The sequence below is a fragment of the Pristiophorus japonicus genome, chromosome 13 (assembly GCF_044704955.1).
Source record: "Pristiophorus japonicus isolate sPriJap1 chromosome 13, sPriJap1.hap1, whole genome shotgun sequence".
NCBI classification, from domain to species: Eukaryota; Metazoa; Chordata; class Chondrichthyes; family Pristiophoridae; genus Pristiophorus; species Pristiophorus japonicus.
The window spans coordinates 159,459,044-159,477,924 of NC_091989.1; the positions used below are offsets into that span (position 1 = coordinate 159,459,044).

General features: G+C 46.1%; 1 protein-coding gene across 3 annotated transcripts in view; it reads right to left on the minus strand.

The window, feature by feature from the left end:
* Nucleotides 1-18,881, minus strand: part of LOC139278942 (early endosome antigen 1) — a 1,017,310-nt gene that overhangs the window by 374,163 nt on the left and 624,266 nt on the right. For all 3 annotated transcript variants that reach the window (XM_070898220.1, XM_070898221.1, XM_070898219.1), the window contains exon 16: nt 2,564-2,710. In XM_070898220.1, the coding sequence (XP_070754321.1) occupies nt 2,564-2,710 (147 nt within the window). The remainder of the gene's footprint in view (nt 1-2,563; nt 2,711-18,881) is intronic.

The window sequence follows — 18,881 nt, forward strand, 5'->3', positions numbered from 1 at the left end:
GGGGTAACCGCGTAGTGCTACCCAAAAAGGGCAGGGAGACGTTCATCTCGGATCTCCACAGCACACATCTGGGTATAGTAATGATGAAAGCTATAGCCAGATCCCACGTGTGGTGGCCCGGTATCGACTCGGACTTAAGAGTACTGTGTATGGCAATGCAGCGTGTGTGCTCAGTTGAGCAATGCGCCCAGAGAGGCACCACTAAGTTTGTGGTCCTGGCCCTCCAGACTATGGTCGAGGATCCATGTCGACTATGTGGGCCCGTTTCTTGGTAAAAATGTTCCTGGTGGTGGTGGATTGAATGTGAAATAATATTGGGAAGCACCGCCACCGCCACCATTGAAAGCCTGAGGGCCATGTTTGCCACCCACGGCCTGCCTGACATACTGGTCAGTGACAACGGGCCATGTTTCACCAGTGCCGAATTTGAAGAATTCATGACCCGCAATGGGATCAAACATGTCACCTCGGCCCCGTTTAAACCAGCCTCTAAAGGGCAGGGAGAGCGGGCAGTACAAACAATCAAACAGAGCCTTAAACGAGTCACAAAAGGCTCACTCCAAACCCGCCTGTCCCGAGTACTGCTCAGCTACCGCACGAGACCCCACTCGCTCACAGGGGTGCCCCCGGCTGAACTACTCATGAAAAGGACACTTAAAATCAGACTCTCGCTGGTTCACCCCAACCTGCATGATCAGGTAGAGAGCAGGCGGCAGCAACAAAATGTAAATGATGGTCGCGCCACTATGTCCCGGGAAATTGATCTGAATGACCCTGTGTATGGGCTAAACTATGGACATGGTCCCAAGTGGATCGCGGGCACGGTGATAGCTAAAGAAGGGGAGTCGGGTATTTGTAGTCAAACTAGACAATGGACAAATTTGCAGAAAGCACCTGGACCAAACGAGGGGCTGCGGTTCATAGACTGCCCTGATCAACCCACAGCAGACACCACATCTTTTGAGCCCACAACACACACCCAAAGGATCAACGACACCACCCCAGACCAGGAAATCGAACCCATTACGCCCAACAGCCCAGCAAGGACAGGCTCACCCAGCAGCCCTGCAGGGCCAACAACACGCCAGCCCAGCTAGGGCACAGCCAACACACCAGAACAGACATTTGTACCGAGGCGGTCCACCAGGGAAAGAAAGGCTCCCAACCGCCTCACCTTGTAAATAGTTTCCACTTTGACTTTGCGGTGGGGGAGTGATGTTGTGTATCTGTAAAGCATGCACTCCCATGTTCCGCCATCAGGAAGCTCATCCCCTGAAATCCCAAGGGATCCCAACACTGTATATAAGCCGGCCTCTAAGGCCCGTTCCTCACTCTGGAGTGTCTTAATAAAGACTGAGGTCACTGTTACTTTAACCTTCCTGTGTGCAGTCTCATCTGTGTTAGAAACACAATAGTACTTTGCAATGGAATTTATACCACAACATTGAAGAAATTAGAAGTGTACTACATTAGTAACCAAATACTAAAGGTGATCAAAAGTGTTTTGTTGATCATGAAATTTTTGCTGTGTTTCAATATTGATAACTGTGAAGTTTGCTGTGGCTGTCAGATTCCAAGCTTATGATTTAACATTGATGTTCTTTAGAACAATTTTACTTGCTTAGTTTGGGTTTATTAATGAATAAGGTTGAATTATTCCATTAAATACAGGAAATAATTTTTTCGACGTAAGCATCGTGGTCAGTCAATGAGGAAAGAAAGCAGTTAAGCTAATTACAAGTTAACTATTGTGAAAGCATCAAAGTGGAAGAATCATAGAGCCAAGTTTTCACCTTCAAAAATAATTAATCATGAGAGCAAAATGCAATGCTTTGGAACATTTCACTACTTATGTTTCCCCAGCACAATAGAACATAAGAACATAAGAATTAGGAATAGGAGTAGGCCATCTAGCCTCTCGAGCCTGCTCCGCCATTTAACAAGATCATGGCTGATCTGGCCGTGGACTCAGCTCCACTTAGCCGCCCGCTCCCCATAACCTTAATTCCCTTATTGGTTAAAAATCTATCGACCTGTGACTTGAATACTTATGTTTCCCCAGCACAATAGAAATAATTGCGTGCAACAGTCTTTTAGAAAAAAATTACTGGCAAATGTTATTATCCTGGTGAAAATGACATGGTACTAATCGTGTCATCTCCCTAGCTGGAAAGAAAATGGCAGGGGCATATTAAATAATTATCTTATTATATGTGCAATGTCAGCTGCATGGGAAGTCCAATTTCAAACAAAGCCCTTCCAGTAGCTTTGCTGAGATGACAACACCTAAGGCAAAGCTATAATCTAAGAACACACACCATTGTTGGTGCATTTTCTACTTGTGTATTCCATTTTTAGCAATAACTTGAAACTTTTCTATGGTTACCTTAAATGTGCAGTTGCATTTTATGGCAGCTATGCGAAGAGAGCATGAATGTTGATCAATACATTGAACTCAAAATCTTTAGATAGCGTTTATTGACCACCTTTTGTTAAATTTACTGACTTCAATGCTTTAGAGAGAAGCATATTTATCGAAAAAAAGAAAATATTCCCATTGTACCTTGTCTCTTGCATGCTCCTGATTACTCCGTTCTCGGCAGAATTTTGACTCCAGATCACGAATTGTGTCTTCATGTTGTGCAGCGGTCACTTTCAAGGCTTCATGTACACTGTTAATTGTTTGTAGTTGTTCTGCCTTCCCTGCAACCTGTCATGCAACAACACTGAATGAACGCCAATACTTGCATCTACTCATGCCACATACACTGCAAAGTGCAAATCGTTACATAAAACATTGAATTATCAGAAACATAGAGCAAACCTTGTGTGGGATAGAATAAATAACGGTCATGAGGTATTCTCTGATCTTCTGTTTATTATTGTAGCCCATCTGTAATATATGACGGCAAAGGACACTGCCCCAAATGAGCTTCGATTTTAATCCCTCGCACTGGACGAGAACGGGGTGTCTAGTGGGTTAAAATCAGAGTAGCATCCTCTGTGCCAAATCCATGGTGCACATGTGCGCTGCTCCAATTTCTCAGGCATGCTTCAGGCAGCGCACGATGCCCGTGCCCCAGGCAGGTGAATATCTTCAGTGCTTGGTGCCGACTTCGCCAGGAACATCGAGCACCACGGAGCAGCAGGCCCAGAAGAGGAACGAAAAGATTCGTAATTTTTTTTTTAAAAAAGGTTTCCTCATGGGCACAGAATGCTCCTCTGGGTTTTACAAGGAAACATAGAGGCCGAAATTGCCTCTTTTTATAATCCGAGGGGGCGCTAACGGGACGCAATGGCATTTTCGCCCAGGGGAGGGACGTCTCCGGGAAAATTGCCGTGGAGGTTTGGGGGTGCTGTCCCGGCCCTAATCCCGGACTGGCGCACAACTGGTGATAATGACATCACCGTGCGCGCCGACCTGTCACCGCCCCATGGGGGAAATTGCTCCACGGGCTGTGAGGCTGGCGAACAACTGCCGCCGGGGCACCCCTTTAAGGGGAAGCCCCGAGCTGGCATTTTTATTTTTCGGCCGACTCTTGTGTCAGCCTGACAATGGCGGCCCTCGCGTCGACTGGGCTGTCATCATGCAGCACAGCACTCCAAGAGTGTGTTGCGGCCCTCCCCTTTAATTGAAGGGGAAGGGCATTGTTGTGCTACCCTGAGTAGCCGCGTAGCGCTGGCCTCCTCAGCGCTGTGCTGCCGCCCCAGGTGCGCACCCTGAAGGAAGCGGAGTCGGAGACAACCCACGGCCCAATTCCGTGTCTGGGGCGGGCCTTCCAGGCCGGGCGCTGGAAGTACCGGCCCTGGAATGTTACCACCCCCAATCGGGGCGTCGGGCAATTTCGGGGCCTTAAGCTCTCCCCTACCCCTGGCTTCCCTCCCCCCCACCTACCAACTCTACGTCATTCACGCCGGCTTCAGATGGGAGTCGGGTCTGAAGTATGTTAATGAGGCACAGGAGTTAAAATGGCCCAAACATCATGTTGGCAAGCCGACGCGAGACTGATGCTCAACCTGCCGGCCCCATGTTCGCCGCTTGCTCCGAGTTAAAATTAGAGCTTAAGCTACTTCCAGTAGGGCAGAGACAGCCTGATTTTCAGTCCCCACTGCATATTGTGGACACGTTCATACTAATACGATTTGACCACTCTCACCTTTCCCATCATGCGGAGTAAAATCGGCCCTAAAGTGTGCAACCAATTAACCCATGCTCTAAAGAAGAACTGTATGGCTCAGTTATCATTGTTTCTTCGCATATGAATTCTTATTGACAAAGATAAAAATGTCCCCTCTTGATAAATAAATTCTCTTCTAATTTCTTTTTTACACATTAATGTCTTTTTACGAATGGAAACGTTAATTGTAAAGTTTCATATTCCATTGTCTGCCACAATTTTTAAATCACAATGGTTTTAACCATTTTTTATCTGAGTTCCACATTGATTATGCATTTTTTTAAATCTAAAAGAGGCTCTTCGTTCTACCTTCAACACACCCTGAACTATGCAGTAAGCTTACAATCTATTAACACGCGATCACAGGAAATATAGCATTATTTCTCTATGTTAAAGTCTGAAAAATCATGTTAAGTTTCTCAGCAGAGCTATTGACCAAATTGAGTTCAGTCACACATTTATAGTTTTTCATTCAAAAGGGTAAAAGTAACAGGAACAACGTGTCGGAAATGAAATTTCAATTCATTCAATCCTTTATACACTTCTCCAAGGAGGTAATCGATAAGAGTTTAGACAGAAAAGTAGATTTTTAGCATTAGATCAATAACAAAATACTCCCCAACTCCTAAATGTATTGTAGCAGATTCGAACAAATCAGTGGCCTTAGGCCAAAAAGATTGAACGTCAGCCTCTATATTTGAAGTCTCTGCACTGTACATAAGGGGCGATTTTAACCCTACCTACTGGAGGGTTAAATCCCCAAAACACAGGGCTCTTACCACCCTTTATCTATTATGTTATCTCCCCTTACTCACTCATTTACATACATATGCCCTGATATTAATCTGTGCGAGGCGGGGGGTTGGGAGTGGGGGGTGTAATTGCATGGGGAAAACCAAGAAGTCAATTGAGTGGGTTGGAATCTGCAATCTCAACCCAATTATTTTTGACTTCCGGGTTTCGTGTCCCCAAGCTGCGCCACGGCCGTGATGCACACCCGCTTGACGTGATCGCAACTGTATTTAAAGGGACAGTCTACAAATGTAAATTGGAGGTGTTCAGGATGAATGGTGGACAGAGAGCAAGGGCAGCACCCAGATTTAACACTGTCTCACTGGGATTACTGCTGGGTGCAGTCAGGAGGAGGAACATACTTTTCCACAGCAATGGGAGGAAGAAACCTGCTGCTGTCACCAAGGGGGCATGGTTGGAGGTAGCTGAGGAGGTGAGCAGCAGGATCGTTGTGCCTAGGTCATGGATGCAATGTAGAAAACGGTTTCATGACCGAACCAGGTCAGGAAAACAGAGTACATTTGTGGATTCAATTACATCCTGTGCTTTAAGCCCGCCCCCCCTTTCACTCTGTCTTGTTCAGTTTTCTCTATCGCACCACTCCTCACACCCACTCAACTTTCGGCAGCACCCAGCCTTCACTTTCGATGCACTGCATCACCTCCCCATTTACCCATCCACTGTTTACACTCACCCCAATCCTTATACAATGTGGTGCATGTGTCTCATAGTCACCCTCACTGCAATCCATCGGGTGAAAACCTCACCTTCACTCAAAGGTCTGTTTCTTTGCTCCTTGTAGGAGAATCGAGTACAAAACGCAAGGGAGAGGGAGGGGACTGGCGGTGGCCCACCACAAATAGTACAGCTTACAGAAGAGGACACCCTGGAGATAGGTGGCACATCTGCATCCCTCTCAGTCGGAGGGGGAGAGACAGGGATCTCACAGATTGCTGGTGACAGAATCACAAATATCTCTGACACATATTTGCTGACTTTATTTTATCAATGACTCAACTATGAGACAAATGAGTATGCTGATTGTCAAGATTGCGACTTTGCCACAACTAAATCATATCCCTTTCTTATGTCTTTCAGAGCCTTCACGTGTACAACAAGTGGCAGGGGGCATCCATGAGGACGATTCCTCAGAGGACCTCATTCCTTCTGAGGGTGCACCGTCACAGGATGTCCAGCCATGCACCAGCGCAGGTACTTGCACTTTGGTGGGTCCAGTGAGAGAGTTCATTGGATTTTCACCTGGTGATTCACAAGTCAACAAGTGAGTACGAGCAGCCACTGGTTGCAGGAACAGCTGTGGAGAGTCCGTGTCGGGAGGTGCAATCCTCACCAAGCTCTACTCAACTGGACACAGATGGTGAACCACGGGGGCTATCATTGAGAAGGAGAATGCTAGAGGTGCATCAGCAACTTTGCCAGATACTGACAGATATGCCACGTACACTGTCCACAATAACGGAGATGGTGGAGGAGTCCAACTCAATCGCTAGTGGATTAGTGGAGCAGGGACTTGCGAGAATGTCTGTCATGGAGAGAAAGTCCGACTCTATGGAGGTTCAAGCAAGGCTCAAATGAGTCCATGCAGGTCACGATCATGGCGGTGCAGACTTTTGATGCAAACTTTTCTGCTGCCCGAAATAGGATGACAGATACCTTATCCGTGGCCTTACAACGTGTCACAGATCTTCACCAACCTGGTCTGCAACAGAATGGTTAAAGTAACATGGCAGTTGGCTTAGGATAGTATTGATGATGGCAAAAGGTGACATGGAAATGGGAACAGCAAACGCTCCCACTTCTCACTTGTTGTTCCCCCCTCAGCCAGTACCCGACGTGCTGCCTGAACTCTTGATGGTCAAGTTTGCCACTGCAGAGGTGGAGCAATCTTTGGCGGGGCCCTTGGGGACTCCAAAACTCGGAAGTCATAGGCCTAAAGCTTCTCAGTAGTCAGGGCAGGGATCTGAGCAATCAGCCTCTACCTCTGCTGAAGCCACATGGATGTACCATGTAGAAGTGGTAGGCAGCTTAAGTTGAAGAAATTGTAATTCACCAAGGTTTTGCACATGGGTGTTTGACAAAATATTATTTTGTTAAGTTTCCTTTTTTATTTAAATATAAAATTTAATGATTTGCGCCACATCCACATCTTGCCTATTATTGCATGCCAAGCGCCAACTCGCTTTTTCACTTGTTTCATGATGAATGTCAATACTGGGCAGTTATGCAGTGGGTGGATGAGTGGCTGAAGGACTGTTTAGTGAAAGAGAGGGGGAGGGGGTTGATGCGGGTGATGGGAATGGGGTTCATTTGGTATGTTTCACACTAGGTGAATCATTGCAATCTTAGGACAGTCCTGGCAGCACTGTAAGCGGCTGGTCTAGAGATGAGTGCCCATCTTCATCCGCATGCTCCTCCTCCTCTATGAGAGCCGCATGGCCACCAGGGGTATAATCGAGCAAGCCATCGGCACGTTGAAGATGCGCTTCAGGTGCCTAGATAGATCTGGAGGCACTATTCAGTACTCATCAGCGAGGAGGTCTAGAATCATAGTGGTGGCCTGCGTCCTGTACAAAATTGTGCAGCAGAGAGGATTGCAGGTCGAGGACGATCAAGGCGTTCATCAGGCAACTTCAGATGAGGAGAACATTGAAGAAAAGGAGGAGGAGGAATATGAAGATCAGCTGCTTACATTGCTGCCTGTAATGAAAGGGATGCCCTCATAGCTCGAAGATTCTGTTAATTATTCCGACTGGAACAAATAATAAATGAAAGCCGCCACCACCACCAACTCCCCACTCCACCCTTTGCACAAAACAGTCCTTCAACCACTCATCCACCCATTGCACATTGGCTCACTGGGTCCTGTCATGTATTGACATTCATCATGAAAGAAGTGAAAGGGCGAGTTGGCATTCAGGCCGCAATAATGGGCAAGACATTCAAGTGGTGTCAATCAATACATTTTATGTGTCGTATTAAAAAAGGAAACTTAACATAACATTTTGTCAAACACCCATGTGCATACAATGTCGGTGAACGACAATTGCTTTAACTTACGCATCTACCGCTTCTACGTGGTGCATCCTGTGTGGGTTCAGAAGAGGTAGAGGCAGGCTGCTCAGATCCCTGCCCTGACTGCTGAGATGCTTTTGGCCTACGCACTCTATTTTGGAGCCCTTGAGGGCCCCGCCAAAGACTGCTCCACGAGCACCTATGCAGGGCAGATTCGGCCAACGAGAGACGAGGTAGCATATCAGTTAATGGCTGAGGGGGTGGTAACAGGTTAGAAGTGTGAGAACTTTGACTAGAGTTCTCACTTCCACGTCCCCTTTCACCATCATCTCTCTCTTAGGCCAGCACATCACTCCCACCGCTCTGTCGCAGACCAGTTTGGTGAAGATCAGAGAAGTGCTACAAGGCCACGGATAACTGTCATCCTGTTGGCATCCAAAAGTCATTACAATCATGGTCACGGCCTGCATGGACTCACTGACAGCTGGACGTGAAGTTCCATAGAGGCTCACTCTCTCCATGGCATTCAGTCTTGCAGTTCCCTAGGCCACCAATCCACTACTGTCCGAGTTGGACTCCTCTATCCTCTCCGCTATTTTGGAGCGTGTGCGTGGCAAGTAGCTCTCAAACTTGCTGATGCACCTCTATTGTTATCCTTCTCAATGATGAATCCCAGGGTTCAGCAGCTGTGTCCAGCTAAGCATAGCTTGGAGAGGATTGCGCCGCCCTATGCGGATTCTCCACAGCTGTCCCTGCCACCAGTGTCTGCTTGTGCTCACATGCGAGTTGTGAATCACCAGGTGGAAACCCAATTAGCTGTTTGTGCTGATGCATGGCTGTAGATCCTGATACGGTGCACCCTCAGAAAGAATGAGGCCCTCTGAGGAATCGTCCTCATGCGACTCTTGCTCTACGCGTGTAGGCCCTGGAAAACAAGAGAAAGGGATATGATTTAGTCGTGGCAAAGTAACAATCTTGGCAATCACCATACTCGGTTTTCTCATTGTTCAGTCATTGATGGAATAAAGTCAGCATGTATGTCAGAGATATTTTTAAATCTGTCACCATCCATCTGCGAGTTCCCAGTCACTCAAGAGAGGGACGCAGTGCCGCTTATCTCCATGGCCTCCTCCTCTGCATCTGTAAGCTGCACAATTTGTGGCAGCCCACCTCTAGTCTTCTCCCTCGTGTTTTGCGCTTTCTTCTACAAGGGGCGAAAAACCAAATCTCTGAGTGATTGAAGGTCACCTATTCACCCGATGGATGCAGTGCATTCGGTGAGGGGTCTATCAGACAAATGCTTCAGATTGCATAAGGATTGGAGTGAGTGGCAGCGGTGGATGGATACATGGAAAGGTGAGGAAGTACACAGAAAGTGAAGGATGGGTGGTGTTCAAACTTAAGTGGGTGTGAGGAGTGATGTGATGAAGTACACTTGGCAAGACAGAATGAGAGGGAGGGGGTTTAACTGCAGGATGTCAGTGAATCAGCAAATGTACTCTTATATTCTTATTAAGCTGCTTCCTGCACTGCATCCTAGACTGGGGCACAATGCTCCTGCTGCTCACGTCTGCAGACACCTCCAACCACACCTTCTGGTGATAGCTGCAGGTTTCTTCCTTGCATTATTGGGGAATAGTTTGTCCCTCCTGCTTCTGTTTGCACCCAGCAATAATTCAAGGGAAGTATCATTGAATCTGGGTTCTGTCCTTGCTCTTTGTGAATCCAAAGTAGACTCCTCCTGGCTATTCCAAATTCCATTTCTGCATTAACCCTTTAAATAGTGCACTTCAGATCGCATCATGCATGTGCGCCTCATGCCTGCTGCGCAGCTTTGAGACGCAAAACCCGGAAGGGAAAAATGTAATGATTCAATTAAGTTGAAGTTCGAGAATCAGACCCGCTAACTTCACTTCCGGTTCTGAGTACACAATATCCGCCCCTCCAGGTCTCGGATCCCACCTTTACATTTATACCAAAGCCAATGAGTTTCGGGGAACCCTCCAGCTTCGTGGTGATCCACAATGCTTTCAGGTCCAAGTATGTCACCACAGCTTCTTTAAATTGACTCAGAAGTGTAAGTTCGCCGGTTAGTTGGATGGGAATTAAACCAACTGCTACATGAGTCTAGAGGAGGGACCTGTGAGGTATTCATGGGCTGGTATCGGGCCTCACAAGAATAAAAGAGAAAAATGGTTTCAGGCCATTTATTTGATTAGTCTTCAACAATCCCAGTTGTACCTCAAAATTACAATAAAGGTCCTATGTACATCCTAAGACCCTAATCTGCAGATTAAAAGTTTCCACCCACCTGATGGCGTCCCATCTAAAGCCCCCTAACCAAGATGGCGCAACTGATGTGCCAGGGTAAACGGGTGGTAAGTGACCCAATGTAATTTTCAGGCCCCTACGTTTACGCTGGGTGGCCACAGTTAAAATCGCACTGAGATGAAGGATATTACAGTTTAGAGAAGTACAGAGGTTGTTAACCAGAATGATACCTAGCCTTAGGGCTCTTAGTTACGAGGATAGGCTCCAAAATGTTACAACTATTTACCTTGGAGAAACAAATGCTTTGAGGAGATATGGTTAAAGCTTTTAAATTAATCAAGAGATTGGACATAGTCCCATTGGATAGGTTATTTCAGATGGATAGGGATGGTTTCCTACATTACAACAGTGACTACACTCCAAAGGTACTTCATTGGCTGTAAAGTGCTTTGAGATGTCCGGTGGTCGTGAAAGGCGCTATATAAATCTGTAGGTAAAAAGTTAGGGTAGATGCCAAGAAGTATTTCTTTTCACAACGAATCATGAGCCTCTGAAACAGATGTGGTTGGTATGAAAGAAGACAACATTTCTGGTTATATAGGTTAAGTTGCTAGCTATTTACAATTATAAGTGTTACTGGCTGCCGCTGTTTACTGGAGCCTGGTTTGATTATTTTAAGGAGTCAAAGAAGAATTTCATCGTTTTCTCTGAACTGGCTGCAGGTTTACTTCCCCAATTTTTTTGTCTTCTCTGGTAGATTGCATGTTAGGGAGCAAATTAGTGGCATATGTAGTTGTCGTCATCATTATGATCATCATTGGCAGTCCCTCGAAATTGAGGAAGACTTGCTTCCACTCTAAAAGTGAGTTCTCAGGTGACTGTACAGTCCAATACGGGAATTACAGTCTCTGTCACAGGTGGGACAGACAGTGGTTGAAGGTAAGCGAGGGTGGGACTGGTTTGCTGCCTTTTGCTGCCTGCGCTTGTTTTCTGTATTCTCTCGGCGACGAGACTCGAGGTGCTCAGCGCCCTCCCGGATGCTCTTCCTCCACTTAGGGCGGTCTTTGGTCAGGGACTCCCAGGTATTGGCGGGGATGTTGCACTTTATCAAGGATGTAGTTATACCATTGTCTTGATGGGCCTGATAGATATTCTCATCCTTCTTTTTGTATGTTTGCACAGAATAACTTTAGAGGATATTCTTATATTAGATTTATCACAAGTTAAGCTATATCCACAAATGTTCAGGGATATTATTAGACTGTTGCTTTACATAAATTTCAAAATCGTCCAAATCTACTGGGTCCCTTCCTACATGAATGAAGAACATTTTTGGAGCTTGAAGTTGCAAGTAGATGCCATGTTGTGTGCTTGTTGGCCTAGTAGAATGAGAATATCAATAAATCAGAAAATATTACATTTTCTGCAGGCATAATTGAAGCATCCCTTTTGTGATAAGCGATTACTTAAAATTTAAATGATCACAGGCGGTCCCTCAAGCGAGGATGACTTGCTTCCATGAGAGTTCACAGATGTTTCAATAAAGGGCCCAATGTTCCAGTCCTAAAATTTAAACACTACACTGTCTAACAAGCGAAAATCAATTATAATGGCTAGATAGTATAGTGGTTGGAAATTTGTAATCACAAAGCATGTGGTATTTTTCCCAAAATACAATGTAGCTTCAAAAATTTTGAGTTTTACTTTAGTGACTGAAATCCAAGTAAATTTGATTTTTAATATAATTTGATCCATGCCTTTCACTTGTGGTTACTTCCAATCACTGCAAATAAAACTGACGAAGGAAATGTAGCAAAAAAGAGCACAAAAGCTCCAGAAGTAAGCTTTCATCTTTTCTCTTAGCTAGCATGGGAAAAAAGCAGCTATTGTTAAACTACGTTCAAGTAATGAGTACACGGCTGCTTTTGAAGGATACAGCAAAAACTATAGCAAGAACAAATAATCTTATTACAGGACATCCATTGCTTTTAAAGATTTTGTCTTCAAGTTTGCCCTGTTCTTTATTATGGTCATATCATTTTCTTAATAGAAATTATCCAAATGTAATGCAATCTAAATATACAGTTATGCATTTTTAATGCATTCTCAAATATATGAGCATTATCTGCAAAGATGTAAATCATTCTATTAAACAGTAAATTATAGTTTGGTTCTACTATACAATGATTTGGAATTATTTTCACCAGAGCTATGGGAGCTTATTAACAATGCAGTAATAGAGTGCAAATTTAAAATCTGTTGAAATGGATATTCCAATCCACAATGATGATGATGGAAAGCAGGATACAGCTGTACTGATTATTCATGTATACAACAAAAATCAACCAAATTATTTTGTGAAAAGCACTGAATATGACATAAAACAGACTGTTACAGAAACCCGATTATTTCCATCTATCCTGCACTTTTTCTCACCAACTTTCAAATTTGCTACTTTTTCCCTTCCCTGTCCTTTTGTAGGCATTGACTCTCACTGGGGTGATCTATACATTTGCACACACTGGGTACAAAACCAATCTGGAATTGCATCCACCATTGCAATACTTTCATGACCTACATGTATAATCTACATACAAGGTTTCCGATACAAAGTGATTACGGTAAACGCAAGCAAATCATCACTTTAGGCAGAAAGTTAAAACAATAGCAGACTGGAACTTATATTCTAATTATAATGCAAATAGCAAATGAACATTCATTAAAGGTTTCCTATCCGGGATTAGCTCCAAATATGATGGAGCATAATGGGAAAATTTGCTGGATCTGGTGGCCGTCTAAAACAGGTATTAGGCCCCCTACGTATGTCAATGAGGGATCTAACACGCGTTTTAGGTCCCCTTGCCAAAATTGGTTGGCAATGAGTGGAGCAGGAACTGGGCATGCTCCACTCAGGATTCTTCAGTGGCTCCCGTAGCCACTGGTAAGATTTGTTTTCGAAATTCAGAAATCATTCTTGTGGAGCCAGGAGGTACTCCCCAGATTCTACAGTCCTCGCCCCTGCCCCTCTCTGCCGCCCCCACCCCGATTGCCACTCTAACCTCATTCCCTGGATAAACCTATGGGTCCCTGCTGGCGAGGCAAGCAACTTGATATTCTTCTTTGTAAAATACATGAGCTGTTTATGGAGGTGCAGCAACTTGTGCAAAAAGTGCTAATGAGACCCGAGGACTAATTTCGGGTCGACCTCGGGCCTCCCAGTTGGAGCACTTGCTGTTGGTGCACTGCTGGTTATGGATCTAAAAATAGGCCATAACCAATTTTCATGCCAATGACTTTGACCTAGAAGCTACAGAAATTAGACAAAGATGAAGGAGGATATAATTCATTTTCTGAACATTGCAAATCTGCTGAACCCTCTTATTTTTCTCTCTTCCTCAGCTCTGTATACAAGTAATTCACTGCTTGCATAAAACTACTGAATCTGTGCATCCTTTGTTCTTTGATATTTACTTTGTTTTAAAGTTAACCTTTCAGACCGAGATCAGCGTTTTCAACAGAGCCAGAAGAGCAGCAGCGAGGTGGTGAATGGTAACGGCACTGAGAGAGGAGCAGAAAGTAAAGGATTAAGTGAAACCTGGGGACCTTACAGTGGCTAAATAGTGAAAGATTATTGTTATATATGCAGAGTATAGATATACTCTCTGTGTAGTCACCATATAGTTGCATAAGATGGAGACTTATTACCTGATGTACTATCAATAAGGTTTACACTGTGTATATATTACGCTGGCACCACTAGAGGGTGCAACTGGTGAAGACCGGGGTTTCCTGCCCCTGTGGCAGAGGCTGTCCACCAGAGGGCACTGTGACGAGAGACCTGAAGGACACCTGCATATGTGTACAGGGCCCAGTATAAAAGGCTGCCCATCATGCTTGTGCCTCACTCTGGAGTTACGAATAAAGGATCAAGGTCACTACAGTTTGAGTACAATACATTGCCTCGTGGAGTCATTCATAAGTGCATTACATACATAACAACTGGTGATGAGAATACGAACTTTCACGCGATTATGGCTACCTTTGGCGCACAAAGACTTCGCAGAGGGTGATGATTGGGATGCCTTCATGGAAAGGCTTAAACAATATTTCGTGGCAAACGACCTGGCAGGGGAGACGGACACATTGGCGGAGAAGCGCAAGGCTATTCTGCTGACCAGTTGTGGGCCCCGAGGACTACCGCCTCATCGAGGACTTGCTGGTACCCCCGAAGGCCAAGGATAAGACATACGATGAGCTGACTGAACTAATTCACGACCAACTAAAACCAAAACAGAGCATCCTCACGGCCAGGCACAGATTCTACACTCACCGTAGGTCTGGGGGCCAGGAGATTGCAAAATATGCTGCCGACCTCAGGAGACTTGCGGCACAGTATGATTTCGACATGCACCTCAATGAAGCATTGTGAGACATCTTCGTTATGGGAATTGGCCACGAGGGCCTCCTTCATAAGCTATTATCTGCCGACACCACAGTCAACCTGCAGAAGGCCATCAGCATCAGTCAGGCGTTCGTGACCTCGACCTGCAGCAGCAAGCAAATTATTCATCCTGTGGACTCAAACCCGGCAAGTACTGTACACAGAATAGTGCCTTTCACAGGCAAGACTGTAGAACGTGGGTGGCTCTGCCCAGGGCAGAGCACAGACCTCAGGGTTCCAGAACTCAAGAGTCCGCTGAGGGGTGCTAATCGAGTAGCACCATGCTGGCGTTGAGTACGTATGCAAAGCCTGTAACACGAAGGGCCACCTTCAGCGTATGTGTAAAAGAAATACGACTCACCCTCAGCACAGGAATCGGTAGATGACTTTGAATCCAGTGGGGAGTATGATGATTTGGCCAGAGAGGCAGCTCAGCCCCAAGAAGAAGTGTATGGAGTGTATACTCGCACCATCGATTGTCCTCCAGTGAAGATGGAAGTCGAGATAAACGGCGTTCCAATCTGCATGGAAGTGGACATGGGAGCGAGCCAGTCAGTGATGAGCCAGGATGCCTTTGAGAGGCTATGAAATGAAAAACGCCCCGAGCTGGTTCCAGTACAGGAAAAGCTGCGCACCTACACCAAGGAGCTGATCCCAATCCTTGGTAGTGCGGATGTAAGTGTAATCCACAAATGCGTGCTGCACAAATTACCTCTGCGGATTGTTACAGGTGATGGTCCAACGCTACTCAGAAGAAGTTGAATGGGGAAGATCCAGTGGAAATGGGAAGACCTCTTCACTCCAGCAATCGATGTCCCCCGTGCTCAGAGACCGAGCAAAACCTCACCTTTGCTTGGGCCAGGCACCAGAGAACAGACCAGAGCAGCACCTGAGGCACAGACCATCCATCACGACTGCATGGCAATGATCCGATCGGAACGACCTAAAAGTACCTTCCCGGCTCCAGTGGTAGGACTCCTGGGGAGGAAGATCGAATTCACAGGCACTCTTCCAGCTTTTGTGGCAGAATCGCGGGAGAGAAGGATCAAGGCAGTCGACCTTGTATTCACTGGAGTTCAGAAGAATGAGAGGGGACCTCATAGAAACGTTTAAAATTCTGATGGGTTTAGACAGGTTAGATGCAGGAAGAATGTTCCTAATGTTGGGGAAGTCCAGAACCAGGGGTCACAGTCTAAGTATAAGGGGTAAGCCATTTAGGACCGAGATGAGGAGAAACTTCTTCACCCAGAGAGTGGTGAACCTGTGGAATTCTCTACCACAGAAAGTTGTTGAGGCCAATTCACTAAATATATTCAAAAAGGAGTTAGATGAAGTTCTTACTACTAGGGGGATCAAGGGGTATGGCGAGAAAGCAGGAATGGGGTACTGAAGTTGCATGTTCAGCCATGAACTCATTGAATGGCGGTGCAGGCTAGAAGGGCTGAATGGCCTACTCCTGCACCTATTTTCTATGTTTCTATAACCTTGAGGACAGAGGCAAGACAGCTTCCCTGCTGCAGCGAGGTGCAGCATGGCTGAAAAAAAAGATAGCAGCGGCCATATCACGAGGTGCAACACTGAGGGACCAACATATAGTGTCTAACAAAGGATTTGATTGGGGTAAAGCCAGCAGGGTTCTCTTAAAGGAGACCTGCAACCAACTGAACTTAAAGAGACATTGTATGCATAGCAATCAATGTAACAAACCGATTAAGATTGTGAACAAAATGTTGTTGCGAGATGCCGGGAATAGAGAGTGTCCCCAAAATTAGCAAGCGAGTGAATTCGGGAGGGTAAAGGCGCTGATCCTGATGTCCTGCCCCAGGTGTCCCCACAAGTTATAGGCCAGCGACCTCAGGAGGGTGAAGGCACTGATCCTGATACCCTGCCCCAGGTCTATCCCACGCTGCAGGCACCCGATGCCACTATTCGCCACGGACCTGGAAACGAAACCGGCGCCAATACGCGCAGTCGGCCACCGTTGCCCACCACCCGGGTAGAGACGGCGCAGCCCCCAGACCCAGTCGCCACATCGGCCATGTCCGGGAGAGAAAGGTCAGAACCAACGAGTTCCCCAAACGGGACCTGGAACAGCCAGGTTCCCAACACCGTTAGAGAGCAGGCAGAAAATTCTGCAGCCCTCAAAGGAGGACAGAGAGGCCACACACATCTATGGCTCTGCCCACCACTAGGCAACAGCAAAGGCCCTGAGTCCTGGCTAGGTGAGCGAACCAAGCCCACCCCGCTAGCAGGGAGCACAGCGCCGCTATCAGTCGACTAGGACCCCATTCGGTTGCTCTGGAACCTGTGTCTTCGCATACCTGTACTGTTACCTCAGTACTTACCATGACCGAACCATGAATGCAATCTACCCAATTCTGGCGCACGACCGCAAAACGTAACGAATGTAAGTCACTGAACCAAGGTGTCACAATACAAACTGTAACTTCCTTTCTTTGTAATTGCACTGTGGCTGATCCTGTATGTTAATGTAACAGGCCTGCTGCATGATCTTGTTATGGGGTGGGGGGAAATGGATGTGTGTAGCTATAGACACACACATGGATCACATCCAGAACCCACTGGAACTTCCACTCCATCATCGAACCATCCAAACTGGTAACCACTACCCAACGTTGTGGCAAAAGGACTTGGGGGTTAACAGGGAGAGAGCCAAACCAAAGCACAGCCAAGGTGCAAGGGCTATTGGCACTTAAGTCTGGGGAGAGCTAAGCCAGAGCACATAGTGTAAAGGTAATCGGTACAAAGGACTTGGGGGAGAGCGATGTTATATATACAGACTATAAATATACTCTCTGTGTAGTCACTGTATAGTTGCATAAGATGGAGACTTGTTACCTGATGTACTATCAATAAGGTTTACACTGTGTATATACTATGCTGGCACCACTAGAGGGTGCAACTGGTGGAAACCGGGGTTTCCTGCCCCTGTGGCAGAGGCTGTCCACCAGAGGGCACTGCGGTGGGAGACCTGAGGGTCATCCACATAGATGTGCAGGGCCCAGTGTAAAAGGCTGCCCACCATGATTGTGCCTCACTCTGGAGTTACGAATAAAGGACCAAGATCACTACAGTTTGAGTGCAACACATTGCCTCTTGGAGTCATTCATAAGTGCATTACAGACATAACAATTATTTCTATTGGTGGGCGAATGGGAAACTAGCGAACGGTAAACAAGGATTCTCACTGGAAGAAAGAAGGGGGAAGGGAGGAGGAAAGTTCTTGAGCTGAGGGCTATTAGACCATAAGATACTTCACCACATGTAGTGATTGAGGCAGAGTGGGAATGGGATATATATTTGAAAAGGAGGAAGATGAAAAGATCTTTGGAAAGGGGGGATGGGGTTACAGGAGAGCGCCAACACCGGGGCTAGAATGAGCCCCTCCTGTGCTCTAATTTCTAGAATTCTATGAAATATTTTTTTTTATTGAGAGCTGAGCTGAGTTTAGGATGATGTGCCTTGTGAGAAATGCCACAAACACCGAGCCTGCTGCCCTTCATGCGATGTGAAGTCCAAGTAACGATCAGCTCTGACTGAAGCTCCCAGTTCTGAGTTGTCACCTTCACACGGAACTGGAGTCCAAACCAGAGTCCAAAGAGATAGGGAGAGAGATCGGGCCTGCTAAAAGTAGTTGACTGGGGAGCCTGACCACACCTTGTGAAGTGCAGGGTGATTCAGACTACGGTTTCAGGGTGAATATTAGCGGGTTATATGATTTCTTCTAGTCACAGTAGGACATTATACCTATTACTACCAGTTACATATAGACGATCAGTGTGTTATTGTATTACTGTTGGTTATGAGGGGAATCTGAGTGTTACCGCTTTACTATTAGTTATCAATACAATTTCAGTGAGTTACCATTAGTTACTGATGGAATCAAAGTTCCTTCCATCCCTGGTTTCCTCGCTGCGAATTGCTCCCCCACCTTTGGATTCCCCACTCCCCGGTTTCCCCTCTCCTCGCTTTCGTTTACCCCCTTACTCATCCACGGTTTCTCCTTTCCCCCGCCCTTGGTTTCCTCTCTTCACCTACTCACGGGTGGCCTCCTGGTTCTTGGAATTTGTTGCATAATGACTGCTGGCATGACACTACGAGAAAAAATACTCAACTACAGGAGACCCAACCTTTATACAGTAAAT